The 15,117-nt window shown below is 42.7% G+C and overlaps 1 protein-coding gene across 2 annotated transcripts in view; it reads right to left on the bottom strand.

Moving 5' to 3' along the window:
* The window catches only part of STPG4 (sperm-tail PG-rich repeat containing 4), a 466,093-nt gene that overhangs the window by 21,363 nt on the left and 429,613 nt on the right, over positions 1-15,117 (bottom strand). For both annotated transcript variants that reach the window (XM_085612745.1, XM_085612746.1), the window contains exon 5: positions 12,030-12,084. In XM_085612745.1, the coding sequence (XP_085468871.1) occupies positions 12,030-12,084 (55 nt within the window). The remainder of the gene's footprint in view (positions 1-12,029; positions 12,085-15,117) is intronic.

Below are 15,117 nucleotides of genomic sequence, written 5' to 3'. Positions count from 1 at the left end.
TTTAGTAAAATATGACCCAGGAGCCTTTTCTTAACATGAGGGTGTTTAAAATCCACAGGGAGTGGAGATTGACAGATGTAGCAAAGACTGACTTTCTTTGGGCTACAAGCATGCCTTGTAAATTCAGCGCCGAAGTGGACAAGATATTGGGTCTGTGCCACTAAGAATAATGAGCAGGTCACTGGGACCCACTGAAGAGGCAGCTGGTACAGCCATACCAGGGGCAGGCTAGAGAGTAAAGATAAAGGAGCAGAGAGAAGATACTCATTTGCGGCGTAGAGCTGCGTCAGGGACGCTTGCACTGCTTGTGAGAGCAGCCAGGGAAAGGCGCCTGGAGTGCAGCTTTACTGCTGGGTCTGCATTCATAATTTCTATTTGCAATCATAATTCCTATTTGTAAAGCACGTACATATCACCCCTAAAGGTTTCAAGGCACTGGGGGCCTTCGGGGAGATTAAGTAAGCTATTGCTTAGAGTCACATGGTGCTCAGCCAAGCTGCTGCCGGCGATCGAACCATGAGCCCTGTGCTCCGGAGTCAGCTGCTCTGGTTGCTGTGCCACACCTCTCCTTTGTCCCGCATGTGTTTATTGTTCCTTTTAAGATCCGATGCCTGCAGGTGAGCACTAGCTGCACTCATTTTGTGGAACATCAGGGACTGCGGGGCTACTGAAGGAGACATGAGGGGAGGTTCCCTCAGAATTGCAGGTGAGTTCAGCATTCACACACAGATCTTCACGTATAGAGGAGTACAGAAAATTGCTGAAAAAGAACTCAGAATGTAAGGAAGAATTTCTTCCAACCTCAGGCAAGAGAAAAGAAGGCAACAGTGTGGAGACTGCAGTACAGCGGAATACGATGGTAGAACTGGTTTAACTTTTAAAGAAGCTAGACAAGACTGAGAAAGTATTGGTGGCCATACACATTAGGGTGTAGAGTTTGAAAAACAAAATGTCAAGAATAGACTCAGTTGGCAAAGAGGGGGGTCAAAACCACAGCAGCTGAATAGAGTGGACTGAATTGAGAACATTTAATAGCAGGCTGTTGGCGAACAATGCTGGTTTTAAGACAGCAGGATTAGTTAGGGCTCTTAAAAAACATACTGTTCAAATCAGAGTTTTGGGGGACCCTGACCAAGCTTCCTAGATGTCATTGAAGGATGGTTTTTTTTTTTTTGAAATTTTTTTTTAATTCTTTTTTTTTTTACCATATTGCACATATAATAAATACATTTTAACACCATACATTTCAGCAAATTCATAGAATTCCTTAACTTCATCTATGCACAACAAATTCAATGCAATTATACGTCGAGTGAATCAAATTCTCATATTGGGGTTTTTTAAACATATACTTATAATTCAACCTTACTCAACTGCCTAGGGTTAAATGAGGCCTGCCTTCCACATGCTGATAGGTTCCCATATTTTTAACCCAAGCTGTCTTTTCCTTTTTCCTTTTCTTTCGTATATAGACTTTTCTAGATTGTATACTTGCAAAAGATTGGCTAGCCATGTATGCCAGGCTGGGGGGTTCTTATCCAACCATGCTCTGGCTATCATAAGTCTGAAGACTACCATAGCTATAAACATGAATTCCCTTTGCGGTACGTCAAAGTCTGGGCTAATCCCCAATAAAATCCACAATGGCGTAAGTGTGAGATGTATGCCTAGAGATATATTCATGAATACCTCTATATCTTTTATCAAGGTATACAGTTGGGGGCAAGTTGCGAAGATATGTACAATATCCGCTCCCAACGTATTACAGCGAGAGCAAGAAGTCCCTGTATTACCCCCCCACTTAGAGATTCTGGCAGGAGTGTAATACAATGAGTATAGGGTTTTATAGTGTTGTGATTGCAGAGGAGCCGAGCACAAAATTGTGTAACCCAATTCCAATGACTCTAAAAACCACTGTTCTTTCCCACTTAGAGCTACAGCCCATTTTTTGCTATATTTCTCAATGTCGTCTGGTTTCCTCTTTATCAGACTTGCATAGAAACTCCTGATTGAGCAGTCCCCTACCGTCTTAATTTTCTCTAGGATTTCATTCTCTGTAAACCCAGCGGGTCCCCCCTTTTTATTCTTCAAGTAGCTTCTTACATGAAGATACTTAAACAACCCGTGTCTATTAATACCAAATTTATTTGATAAGTCTGTGAACTGCAACACTCCCTCAGAATCCATAATATCTCCTATCTGGGCTATACCTTTGTCTACCCATTCCGCCATTGTCCTATCAGCAAAGATTTCCGCTGGAAAAGATCTATTCTTATAAAGTTTAGTATATCTATTAAATCTTCCCAAACCAGCATTTTTAAGGAAAGCCTTCCATACCTTAATAGCCCCAATGATAGTCTTAAACCGCGTTCTTTTATAGTACCCAAACTCAATACAGTTCAAGAAACAATTTTCCGAAACCTCCCCGAGCACGGTGGCATAGATTTTAGTTGAGTTCGATGTAGTTCTTACATTAGATCCACCCCCTCCGATTAATCCTTGACTATATTGCAGAGTTGCTGCCCAATAATATAACCTAAAATCTGGTGCACCCCACCCGCCCCTCTCTCTAGGAAGTGAAATAAACCTATAAGCCCTTCGTGTCTTCCCTTGTGCCCAAAGAAATCTATTTAATATTGCCTCCAGCGCGTTAAACCATGTGGCGGGAAAAAACAGGGGGATAGATCTAAAAAAGTAAAGAAATCTAGGCAAAATTAGCATTTTAATGATATTAGTACAGCCAACCAGGGATAAGTGTAAATTGTGCAGTCTTTCCAAATCCAATTTTACCTTATTAAACAGAGGTGTCATATTCCTCTCTACCAGCTTGTCTAAATCTGCTGTGATTATTACCCCAAGATATACTGCAGAACCAACCACCCTTGTATCCTTACAGTTAGAATATCTATTCTCGACTATTTGGGTCTTCGGTCTATTCAATCTGTAGCCTGATATTTGTCCAAGCGAATGTGCGGTCGCTTCCACTTCCTTAATTGCCAATGTCGGGTTGGGTGTCAAAATGGCCACGTCATCAGCGTATGCCAGCGTTTTAACCACAACGGTATTGCACTTCATCGGAGAAATGCGCTGGTTGTCTTCCAACCTTCTTAATAAAGGATCTAAGTATAAGGCAAAAAGAAGGGGGGAGAGGGGGCACCCCTGTCTAGTACCCCTAGAGATTTTAACCGAAAGTGAACTTCCCCTGTTAACTCTTATTTTAGCTGTCGGATCTTTGTATAATGTTTGGATGGCTGCTATATATCCTACACCTATACCACACCACTTTAAGACCGACCACAAGTAACTCCAGGAAACCCGGTCAAACGCCTTCTCTGCGTCTAAAAAGAGAGCTGCCATCGGGCCTCCTAGAGTACCTGCTGCATCAAATGCTGTGATTACCTGTCTCACATGACAGGTAGTTCCCTTCCCTGGAATAAAGCCATGTTGTACTGGGCTTACCAGAGTTTCGATAATGCCAGCCAATCTATTTGCCAACATTTTTGAATAGACTTTGACATCTGAGTTCATTAATGTAATTGGCCTATATGAGCCTGGCGATGACACGGGCTTCCCTTTTTTTAGAATCACTATAATGTCTGCCCCTCCCCATGATTCGGGACTTTCATCCCCTTTCTGTGCCTGTACCATAATATCAAACATGTCCCTTTGTAACACCCTTTGAAAAGCTTTGTAAAATTCCACCGGGATCTGGTCCGGTCCAGCTGCCTTACCGGAAGGTAATTTAGACAATGCTATGGTGAATTCTTCCCTTTGGAGTGGGGCTTCTAACATATCTTTAGCTTCCTCTGTTAGTAAGGGAGGAGGAGTACCGTCAAGATAGGCCTCTATCTCATTTGACCAATCTCCTGGGTCAGAGGTATATAGTTCCAGATAGAATTGTCTGAAAACATCCCTCACTTTATCGGGTTCCGTAAATGTAACACCTTGGCTATTGGTAATCTCCTTGACCTCTGTAGTAGCTAGCTTCTGCCTAGTCCGGACAGCTAAGATATGGCCCACCCTTTCACTTAATTCATAAGCGTTTTCTTTCCTAGTGAGGAAGTCCTCAGCAGCTTTCCTGGCAATAGATTCTGTGATTTCAGCACGGAGTATTGCAATTTTGAGCAGTTGCTGCTCCAATGGGCGGTGATTCTGTATATCAAGGGCCATCAGTTCGTCCTCCTTAAGTAATCTGTTTAATGCTTCTTCGGTCCTGTGTCTCTCCTTTTTATTTCTTGCTAAGACATAACTCAGGGTCTCGCCCCTAACCCCAGCCTTAAACGCATCCCATACAACCCCTGGAGGTGCTGTTCCCCGATTCATATCCCAATAGTTCCTGATCCAAGTATCCATAAACCCCCGATATACCTCGTCGTTTAATAATTTTCTTTCAAAAGTCCATTGGGTAACCTTGTTTTGCCTAGTCCCTATACTAACTGTTAAAACCAATGGATTATGGTCTGAGAGAGCACGAGGGTATTTATCAATCCGCGAACCCTGTATCATGGATCTAGAAATTAAAAAATAATCAAGCCTAACCAAGACTTTATGGGGAGCTGAATAGAATGTACTACCATCTATATGTGGGTGTAATTTAATCCATGGATCTTCCAGGGAATTATGATAAACCATATCTGAGAGAGCCCTGTATGTCTTCTTCTTCCTACCATTGTACTGCCCGCATGGTTTTAAAAATGAACTGGTACAATCATGAATATTAAGGTCGCCACAGCAGACAATTGGCTCTGGCCACTGTGCCAGCTCTATGTCTAGGTATTGAAAAATATCAGGGTCATCCTCTGTTGAGCCATATATACTAACTAACGTAAAGTTTGTTCCCTTGAAGATTATTTCCGATATAACCCAACGACCCCACTGATCTTCCTGTTTCCTTCCGACAGTGCCACCCCCATTTCTCCCGAGTATTGCAACCCCTCTTGTTCTTGTGCCTTGTTTAGAGTGAGCCAATAACGAGAAACCCAGTTGCTCCAATAGATAGCCCCGCGAGCCTTCTATGTGTGTTTCTTGGAGGCAAACAAAATCTAAACGGAGTGACTTTAACAGGGCTGCAACTCTAACCCTTTTATTGGGGTCATTGAGCCCACAAACATTCATTGTAGCAATTCTACAAGCCATATCTTAAAGCAAGTAGCCAGCCGAGGAAAAAGAAAAAAAAAAGGTTGTGAACAATTCAATGATTTGCTTTGCTTATTTATTATACTGTGCTGGACTGACTTATAAAATCCGCATTCTTGCTTATTTTCACCCCCCCCACTTCCCCCCTAACCCACCCCACCCTCCCCAACCCCCACCCAGTCTCCCCTCCCTACCCACCCCTCCCCTTGTACAGGCAAATAGGTCAGCTATGACCTATGTGTGACTGCCTTTTAAGCTGTAGTTGTCGCCTCCCTCTCCAAGAATATCAAAAGAAAAATCCCAATTTGCCAAATTTCTGATAATTCTGCTCAGATGGACCCCCCCTCCTCATCTTTATATTTGGCACTTTACGTTTTAGCAGTTAATCCGCCCTCTCTCTCAGCCCCCATTCTAGCCTTTTAGGTCCTCTAGAAATTGATTTGCCCTAATTTCTGAAAAAAAAATTCTTGTGCGACCCTTTGTGATTACTTTCAATCTAGCAGGGAATAAAAGGTAAGCTTCTGAGCCTAATTTTTGAAATGGAGCAATTAGTTGTCTTAGCTTCCATCTCCTCTCCACTGTCACGTGACAGAAATCGGGTCGAGCAAAAAATGTGGAGCCATTAAAAGATCTCTTGGAATCTGGCCGAGCCTTGTCAATTATCTCCTGCCTCAAAAGATAGTTCCCTATATACACTAGCATAGCCCTGGGCAAGGTCCCTTGCCCATTAGGCCCTTTCTTCCTTTGTGTAAAAGGGAATCTATGAGCTCGCTGTACTTCTAGCTCCCACTGCCACTGAGCCTCGGGAAAAGCCCCTCTCAACAAGTTGATTACAAACCCTCTCGGATCTTGCCCTTCCAACCCTTCCGCCAGTCCCAAAAGTCTAACATTGTTCCGCCGTTGGCGGTTTTCAAAATCTTCCAGCTTCCACTGCAAGTCTTCCACCACTTTCTCTTGCGTGGATTTAGATGACCGCCAATCAGCCACGTCGTCTTCTAACTTCCCAGTCCTTTCTTCCACCAACGCTACTCTATCCGCTACTTCTTCATACAATTTATTAATTTTTTTGAGGGAAGATTGTATCTTTTTATTGTCTTGCCTGGTCCTCCGACTCACCACCCTTGCCTCCCCTTGCATTTGTTTCAAGGTACTAAGTATCAAATCTAATGGTGCCTGCTGTGGTGTTTCCGCACCTGCACCCTGGGTGTCTTCCTGATACAAGCTTGAAGTGGCTGAGTAATCCCATAATAATTTTTTGCTCGTACTCGAGGGGGATTTCTGTTGCGTTAACTTAATCAACTTTTTCTGTGTAGTCTCCCCATCTGCCATAGAGGATTCAGTGTCCGAGCCCCCAGATAAGCTGCCATCGCTGGATCCAGTTGACTCAGAGTCTTCGTTCAATGAAAAAAAACGATCCCCCTCTGGAGAGCCTGGCCCCCTATTATCAGAGCATTTAGGGTGGGCGATTGTAGGGTGCTGACTTTGAGAGGAACTCTCCCCCCCTCCTTCATGGGGCATTGAAATGTTAGAAGCCGTTATCCCTGCTTCCAACTGCAGCAAAGCGTCCAGCATCTCAGTATTTCCACTGCCTCTTACGTGTTCATTACGTTCCTCCATCTCTGCTCCCCTCCCACACTGCTCTGTGGAGACCTTCAACCTCACCTGTCTCTTTTGGTCGTGCTCACCGCTCAGCTCTGGTTCCTCCACTCTAGGCTGAGCAGGGACTTTCTCCGTCTGACTTTCCAGCGAGGTTGAGTGTTGCTTGGCAACCACGCTATCAGCGTTGCTGGCGTCCTCGCGGGGCTTGGGAGCGTCCGTTTCCCGGTTTGGATCCGATCTCGTTGAGGGTGTACTCCCTACGGAGGTGCCGGTGAAGAGTTCAGCCAGAGTCGATTGGCGAAGAATGGTATCTTTTACGGTGAGATTTCTTGACCCGACGCCTTTAGAGCCGCATAGCTCTCGCTGCTCATCCTGTTGAAGCATTCCATCTCCTGTAATGTCGGGGGTTAAGATACTTTGTTCGGTGGTTTTCCTCTCTGTCTTTCTTCCTCGGGTAGATTGAGGGATCGGCTTCTTGGTGAGTGGAGGGGGTTTTTGGGGGCCGCCCGCGAACATATCCTTATTACTCGCCTTAGACCCGCGGTTTAAAACCCTTGAGCTACTGCCAGTCTGTTCCTGTCGTAGCGGGCGTACAGGCATATTATACGGTAGCAGTAACCCTCTGAATAGATAATAGAGGGATCTCAGGCTACAAGTTAACGATCGCTCAAGAGTGTGCCAGTGTTCAGGCAGAGTTTTTAACCGATTCTGTGCCTCCACGCCAGTAGAAGTCCAAATTTCCAGCTTCAAGGGAGCTAACTTCATAGTTTATGGCATCATTCCTGGTCCGTATGGAGAGGGATTAGAGGCGACTGCTCTCTACAACCCGTCAGCGGCCATCTTGCCCCATGTAGAAACCTCATTGAAGGATGTTAATTAGGTAATTTTTTGTATAAAACCTTATGCTCTCAATCTGCAAAGACAATACAATATAAAGGAAAGCCCACATGATTCCATACAGAAGCACAAACACACCAGGTGCAAATGGTGCAGGCACTATCATTGGGCTTCTTAGTGATCTAGATATCAAAGAACTTATTTTTAAGAAGGCAGCAAACCTCAAGTCGGAGATGCAAACAAATTCACTTGTTTCTGAATGTATCCTCTGTAACACAGTCCTGATGGAAACATTTCCAGAAGACGCACCACAAAATGATGTACTTGTGTGTACCCCCATCTTTGTGTTATCCCCGCACGACTAAAAGTGTCTCTCAAGGAAAAGACCTGTCTTTAATCAGCTGGAAGCAGCCTTCAGGAAGTTAAAAAAAAGCCATGACTGCTCTGAAGTTCATCCCACATCTGAATCAATGTAATGGAGGGTGTGAACTATGTATTATCACTGCCTTAATCCTCTTATGAGTATGACAGCCTAGTGGGGCGATCACAAGGTTATTGTTGATGGTTAACACTAGGCCATTTGCTATTTGGTCTGTTTGCTCTCCTCAGAACCTCCAATGTCCCAGAGGTCCCCTCTTGTCCCTTTCCCCTTCTGTCTTGAACTCAAATTGTCCTTTCCTGTAGTGTCCAGGTCTCTTTATCCTTATGGAGCTTGAGACATAGGACTGGATTGCTGCTGCCTGTTCGGCAGTAAAAACATTAAAAGTGATCATAAAGATTCAGGACCAGATGGGGGTCACTAACAATTACTAATGTGTAGAAACACATGCATCCCAATCAACGGGGCATTATGTATCACTCAGGAGCACACAGATCATTTTCCAGATTAGATTTCCTGGTGCCCAATACCGACCTAACTGCATTAGTACAGGTGCAAATACAGGCCTAAGTCCTGACTGACCACTCACTGGTAGAATTAACCCTCAAATAGTGATTGGGAGCAAGCAGAATAGGCTGACGCCATAGCACATGGCGATTGAGAAATACTGAATTTAAATCCTATTTTGTCAATCAGGTGGAGGACGCGCTGTGGCAGGCCTTTTGAGGCATCCGTCAGGGAAAGAAATATCAGGTACACAACAGGACAAACAATGCACCAGAAAAGTTAGGTAGCATGCTTGGAGGCACTCCTCTTAGAACTAGAATCCCAGTACTTAAGAAATACAGACTCAGACATTTTCTAAATTAACAAACACAAGGTAGTAATATAACAAAGCTTGTTGAGAAAGACTACAGTGCTCTTTGCTTTCTTCCCAATGCTCCTAATACCAATGTGGTAACAAGGCTAGCACGCAGGTGCACTGTGTTAGGGCAGTGATGACAAAAGACACTTAGTCATGTGTTCGATGCCACTGGACTGCATAGGAAAATGGTTCTACTGCACAAACTATCAGACACTGTATGCACAGGGACAATACCCTGACCCTGGAGACTTGTAAAATTTTATTTGTGACCTGCCCACAGTACGCATCTCCAATGGGAAAAGTAAACTCTTAGATGAAGAGATTCCGAAGAAGGAACAATTTGAATTTTTGAGCTAGTTCCAGAGTGGATATACACCTCGCCAATATAGATTGCTCCCAGTGGGGCATATTATCAGACACGGCGTTATAATTATCGCCACTTTAGCGGCAGTAAAGCGACGATAATGGGCTTGATAATATGCATTGGAGAATTCCAATAGAAGCCCATGTTGACATCATGGACTTCAATGAGAATTATCAAGGGCATATTATCAAGCCCATTATCGCCGCTAAAGAGGCGATAATTATAACGCCGTTTCTTGATAATATGCCCCAGTATTCTTTAAACATGTGTCATCAAAAGCACTCTTATCACATACATCCATGTTGGAGGTATCGGCTGAAAATGGTGGACAACCAATTGATCTGCATATAGTGGAAATCAGTTATGCACCAAATTAATACACTTGCTGAATTACTGCCAGGTCACCCTCCTCAACGTGGATGTTTAAGATACCTGCCATTCAGTTGGGAAAAGGGATGAGATTCACAGTTTATGCTGACCAATGGGGCTTCATAGCTAGTCGATTGACTAAACACAATGTTAGACGCCTCCACTATGCTTTTTACTGGCTTTAGAAGGTCCCTTAGTGCTTATAATAGTGGACTTTCAGAACATCTTTGAATCAGGGAGTTAGATTCACGCTCTTTAAAAATAATTCATATAGGGTTAAGAGTCCTTAAATTTACATGCCTCCTATTTACTTTTCTGATCAGCAGAGTCGCAATAAGTGGCGTTCTTATAGTTGCTCTCCGATGTACAGGTGTCACCAGAGAGCTGCCCACTGTACCCCCTTTTTGCCTTACAAACACTGGCAGAACAGAGTTGGATGGTTTTTGAGGGGATTCGAATGGGAATCTGGAATCTCTGATAGAGTGTCATTTTAACTATAGAGGTTGACCCAAGTAGCATCCTAAGATGTGAGGAAATTCGAGAGAATACAGGGGTGTTATTCTGGACATGGATCATATGCAGAGCAGTCATTTCAAATAAAAAAGTCTGTGTGCATAATAAAGTAGTATGTAAATATATGCTTGAAGTGCAAGGGAACCAATAAGTATCACATGTTTCTTCACTGTCCCTCTCCAGCAAGGGAAAAAGGACTTGGCAGCTTAGCATGGCCATTTAATTGGACAGCAAGCTTTCTTCAAAATTTGTTTACACTCCTGCTAATTGAGCTGATCCAAATTCTATGTTTTCTGGTGCCAAATCACAATGGCAGTCATTGGTGCATAATATTTTGTTGACCATGTGTAGAAGGGAAAATTGCATAAATTGCCCTCATCGCCATCCAGAAAGAATTGCTTTGAGATGCAAGCTGCAAATACCTTGAAATGAGTGTTGAGTGACACTTTGTGTTTAGTCATGCGATAAGCAAGTTATTTCTGGGATCACCCACTCATGAAAACATTTCTGTACCACTATGAATTTCATCTGCAAGGGGTGAGTTTCTTCACGATCTCTATTTTGCATGTCTCCCAAATTGTTGCAGGTACCTGGCATGTGTTCTACCTAAGTAGTATGTACAGCACTTAAATACAGGCCACAAACTGTGTTCCGCCCTGCCTCTGTAATATGTCACTGCTATATATTCTGCGCATATCAACACCACCTTGTGTAATACAGAGACCTAGAAGGTTGCCAGAGCCAAGACTCACCTTGTGTTCTTAGGTATTGTTAAGCAAGTGGTCATGCTAAAAAATCCACCTGCCCTGCAACTGAAATTTCTACAAAATGAGCTCCTATCCATCTGCGATGAGTTTGCTGATATGGTCATCAGTGACCACAGGTCTACAAAGCATTTACTTGGCAGTAGAGCAGGTTGTTATGGTGCCACCAATTAATTTTGTGCTGCATCTTCCGCAAAACCATTAATAGATCTTACCACACCCTAGGTGCTTGCAACTACTACTGAGTGAGCAAGAGCGGCACAGGGTGCATAAGTGGTCTGGCACTGACAATGGGAACATTTACTGTGCTAGAAGTCATCATTTGCAACATCTCCAAGGCCTTCCACACAGTTGGACAGGGTAATATTTGGTAAAGGGTAGCCATTCTCAGAAATTCTTTAATCCACCTTTGTGCATGATAAGCTTTTGCAATCTTGGAATTTAAAGTTGGCTCATAAACTTCATGCATCTTTTATAAAAGGACATAGGTTTTTGACACATTAAAGATTATCCCTAGACTGTGAATCCACTCTTTCATTTGCTCTGTTTCAGTGTGGGATTGTTCTTCCCCATCGCCACTCAATTCATCTGATGAGGATACTAACAAATGGACTATTGGCACCACTATAGATAGACATCTGGAGCAGTTTTCATCACAAACCTCAAGTCATGTAGAGAACGTCTTGTCTGTCTGATGTTTTGTCTGATATATGATGTAATATGCTAGATGAAGTGCTCTGTGTTTAAAAATCATTAAAACTGAACTCACAGCACATATTTGTTTGTTTCCTGACATTCCTTATGTCAATTGGTTTTTCTCTCTATTACTTGGATCGTGCAGCGTATGTGATTAATTTCTAACAAATGTGTATTGTTTTCAATTAGATGAAGAGTGCCGGGGTCTTCATGTATGTCTATATTACAGGCCATGTGTGACCTGTTCAATTGATATCCTTGGTAGTGGGATACCTGACCTCGATTGGCACCTTCCTTGCAGTGTGTCTTATAGTTGAATATACCTATTGAATTGAGCTGCCCCATTATCTGATTCAAATTGTCTGTGACTGTGCGACTCACTATCCACCACTACCTTGTGTTTTGACTAGACATTAACAGAGTACATTCGAAAACAGGATCTACTTAAAATCATAGCTGAAGAAAGAATTGTTTAATTGGTATGATATAAAAGTCAAAAGTACTCACAGGAACAAAGTATGTGGTTGGAAACCTCTGGACTGCAGAGCGAAACATAAAGTGCCTAGAAAAAGTGGAGGAACAATAAAATATAGAGATTATTTGATCTTGCATTTTTCCATTGTTTCAAAGTCTCATTTGTAGTTATTCCAAGCTGTATTAGATATAGCAAAAAAATGTGAAATTAAGGGGGTGACTAGTCAATTTTGGCCTTTGAGAGTAGCAGTTTCATCTCTATCTCCACTTACAGTAAAAGTACCTGAAAATAAGTGACACTGTGTCAATAAAACTATTCTGAATGCCTCAGCGTAGCACATATTAAGAAAAGCAATCTATAGTACCTGACCAAGAAAGACTAAAGGCAAAAATACCACTGCAGAGGCATGAAAATTCAGAATCTGCGAGTCCTTGGCAATCCATTTTGGCACGGATTTGCTGATGCAAAGAAACTCCTTATAAAACTGAAGGTAAAAACCCATCTGTCAAAACATGGACAGGATTGCACAGATCAATATGTCAGCAGATCCATTTTACAAATGGGCAAAAGATAGTGTCATCTGGCACTAAGAATAAGGTGTGCAACAGGACCCGAACTTTGGGATGGGGAGCCTAGTACTAAACTGTGGTGGTGGGGCTACCATTTTGCACACTGGGGGGAAGATACATTAGAAAAATACTAATTTGGAAGGCCAATAGGTCTGGTTTAATGTTCTTATGCATGGAAAAGGCATATGTGCCTGCTAGTTCTTTCTTGCTTAAGCACATTAAAGCCACATATTTTGTCTTCTCCAGTGCATTCCCCTGAAACACAGAGCACTGCTGCTGGAGCACAGAGAATGTTCACCAGACCTGCAAGCTTTGGATGTCTGCAGATTGCTTGGTACCTAGCGCGTCCTGTGCATGTCTGATGTACAGAGAAGAAAGCACTGAAGGCTTACTGGAAAAGTGTTTTTTTCTGATTAAAAGTAGCATGAACTGCATAATGATAAAATGCTTCCAGTGAACAAGAAGTTGTGTGTGGGGCGACTCTCCCAATGTGCCCAAGAAAGTGCACACACAGACATTGAGAAGTAGACTTGAGGTGTGAAGAATAACCGGGATAAAGAAAATCTTGGAGGGCTTCTATCTGACTGTACCAAAATGAGGGGGGCTCCCCAACAGCTCAAAAGGAAGGGGTATTCACAAAGAATAATAACCTGGATACCTGTTTACAATGTAAAAGCATGCATGTGTTGATATTCTATAGCATAGGCCAAGCCCGAGAGGAACAGAGCATTGCACATTATGGGAGGTGATGGAAAATTATGCAAGATTGAATTCGTCAAGTGGTGGCTTAAATCTTTTTGTTACACACACTAGCATCTCACACATTTAAGTTTTAGGCACATTGTGATTAAGTGATTTCCCAAACTGGACACATTTCAGTACATTTCAAGCTGGATTCAAACCAAGGTCTTCAGATGGACAGCTTAGCCACTAGACCACATCTCCTTCCTTAGCAGATGTAATAGAACTTTCAAAAAAGCTTCAAACATTCGATTTCACCACTCTTTGAGAACACTCATGTTTTGTTGATGTTTCAACATAGCCATTAGGCCACATTCCTCATGCTGTCTAGTGAGTAGACCAAATGCAAAATATTTTGGTATTTATGTGTTAAACATGGATAGCACCTAATTGAGTTGTCTCGTGTTTAAAGTGGAGGTTTATCTATTCTCAAATAGACACTGGTTTAAAGTTGAGTACATACAGAGCATGCATAAAGGGTAACTGTAATCTGGTCCAACATTATCATTGAGGGGTTCTGGTGATATCTTTTGCCCCGTAGTTTTCAAATGTCACCAGAAGCCTGGGATGGCAATGGCAAGGTACCCTCTTTGTATTTTTTTATATTACAAGCTGTTTAATTCAAAGTGCATCTAACAATGGGCATTGACCAGAATAAAAATGTTGAGGTTTTGTTTATCTGTCACAAATAAATTCTTGTTAAATTAAATAGGCAATGGTGAGATCTGTGAATTTATGTGAATCTGTGGCTGCAGACATTACACCACATAATTATGGATTTACTAAATTTGCCACAAACTTCTAAAATAGGCAAATGTAATCAAAGTTGTTGCTTCTAGGTCAAATAGCTGAAAATAATGCTGCAAGACAAAGTGCCACATAATGTACATTGTTGCAGCATACCATAAAGATAGTGGGTCCTGCAAGAAATCTCTCCTATTGCACCCTTGTCGTTGAGCTGCCGTCACAAGCATTATGCTTTACTCCTCCATCCACTCACTTTGCAGTTTGGCTGCTTCAACCAAGCCAGGGAAAAGAATATATAAAACACAAATTCATGCAGTACCTCAAGGGTTTACATTTGATGTCCCATGTGAAACACAATTTTGAAATAGACTGGACCCCCTTATACAACTTTAAAACATAGCTCCCAAGTGAAATGGTCACATGTGCAATACCTTCACTCCAACCTAGTGCCTAATTTGCTAACAAAAATGTGTGCTGGTGACCAAAATGTTTCTTTAAGATTGGTATTGGCAACATCCACAGCCAGCACTGCCAAGTTACACAGTGAAAGGCAGACTTCTGATGAAGGGCGCAAAAGGAATAGGTGAAATGTGCTGCAGTGTTTGCTTTAGTCACTGTAGAGAGCACCCTCTGCTTCCACATACACAACATGCTCAATAAAAAATTCAAATGGCTCCCATGCAACACATGCAGAATGATGACCCAGGCCCTCATCACAAGCAGGCTAGACTATGGCAATGCACTCTGTCGGAATCACTGTTTAACTGCTAGAAGACTTCAGACCATACAAAACCCAGTGGCCGGACTCACACACAGGCTTTCTCCCTGTTCACTTCACCCACCCTCAAAGACCTCCACTGGCTCCTCATTCACACACCCACACTCTTAAAACTGCTCACACACAGATACAAATTCCAGTACAACCTCTACCCCACCTACCGCAATAGCCACTTCAACTTCAACCCAACCACCAGATACCTCTGCTCAGCCAGACTCCTACTCACACACATCCCCCACATAAAAAGAATCAGAGTCTGTTTTTGCTCTTTCTCCTACCTTGTGC

This window comes from Triturus cristatus, chromosome 6, assembly GCF_964204655.1.
Source record: "Triturus cristatus chromosome 6, aTriCri1.1, whole genome shotgun sequence".
Classification (NCBI taxonomy): Eukaryota; Metazoa; Chordata; class Amphibia; order Caudata; family Salamandridae; genus Triturus; species Triturus cristatus.
Note: the sequence above shows the minus strand (reverse complement) of the source record. Positions and strands in the feature narration are given on the sequence as shown.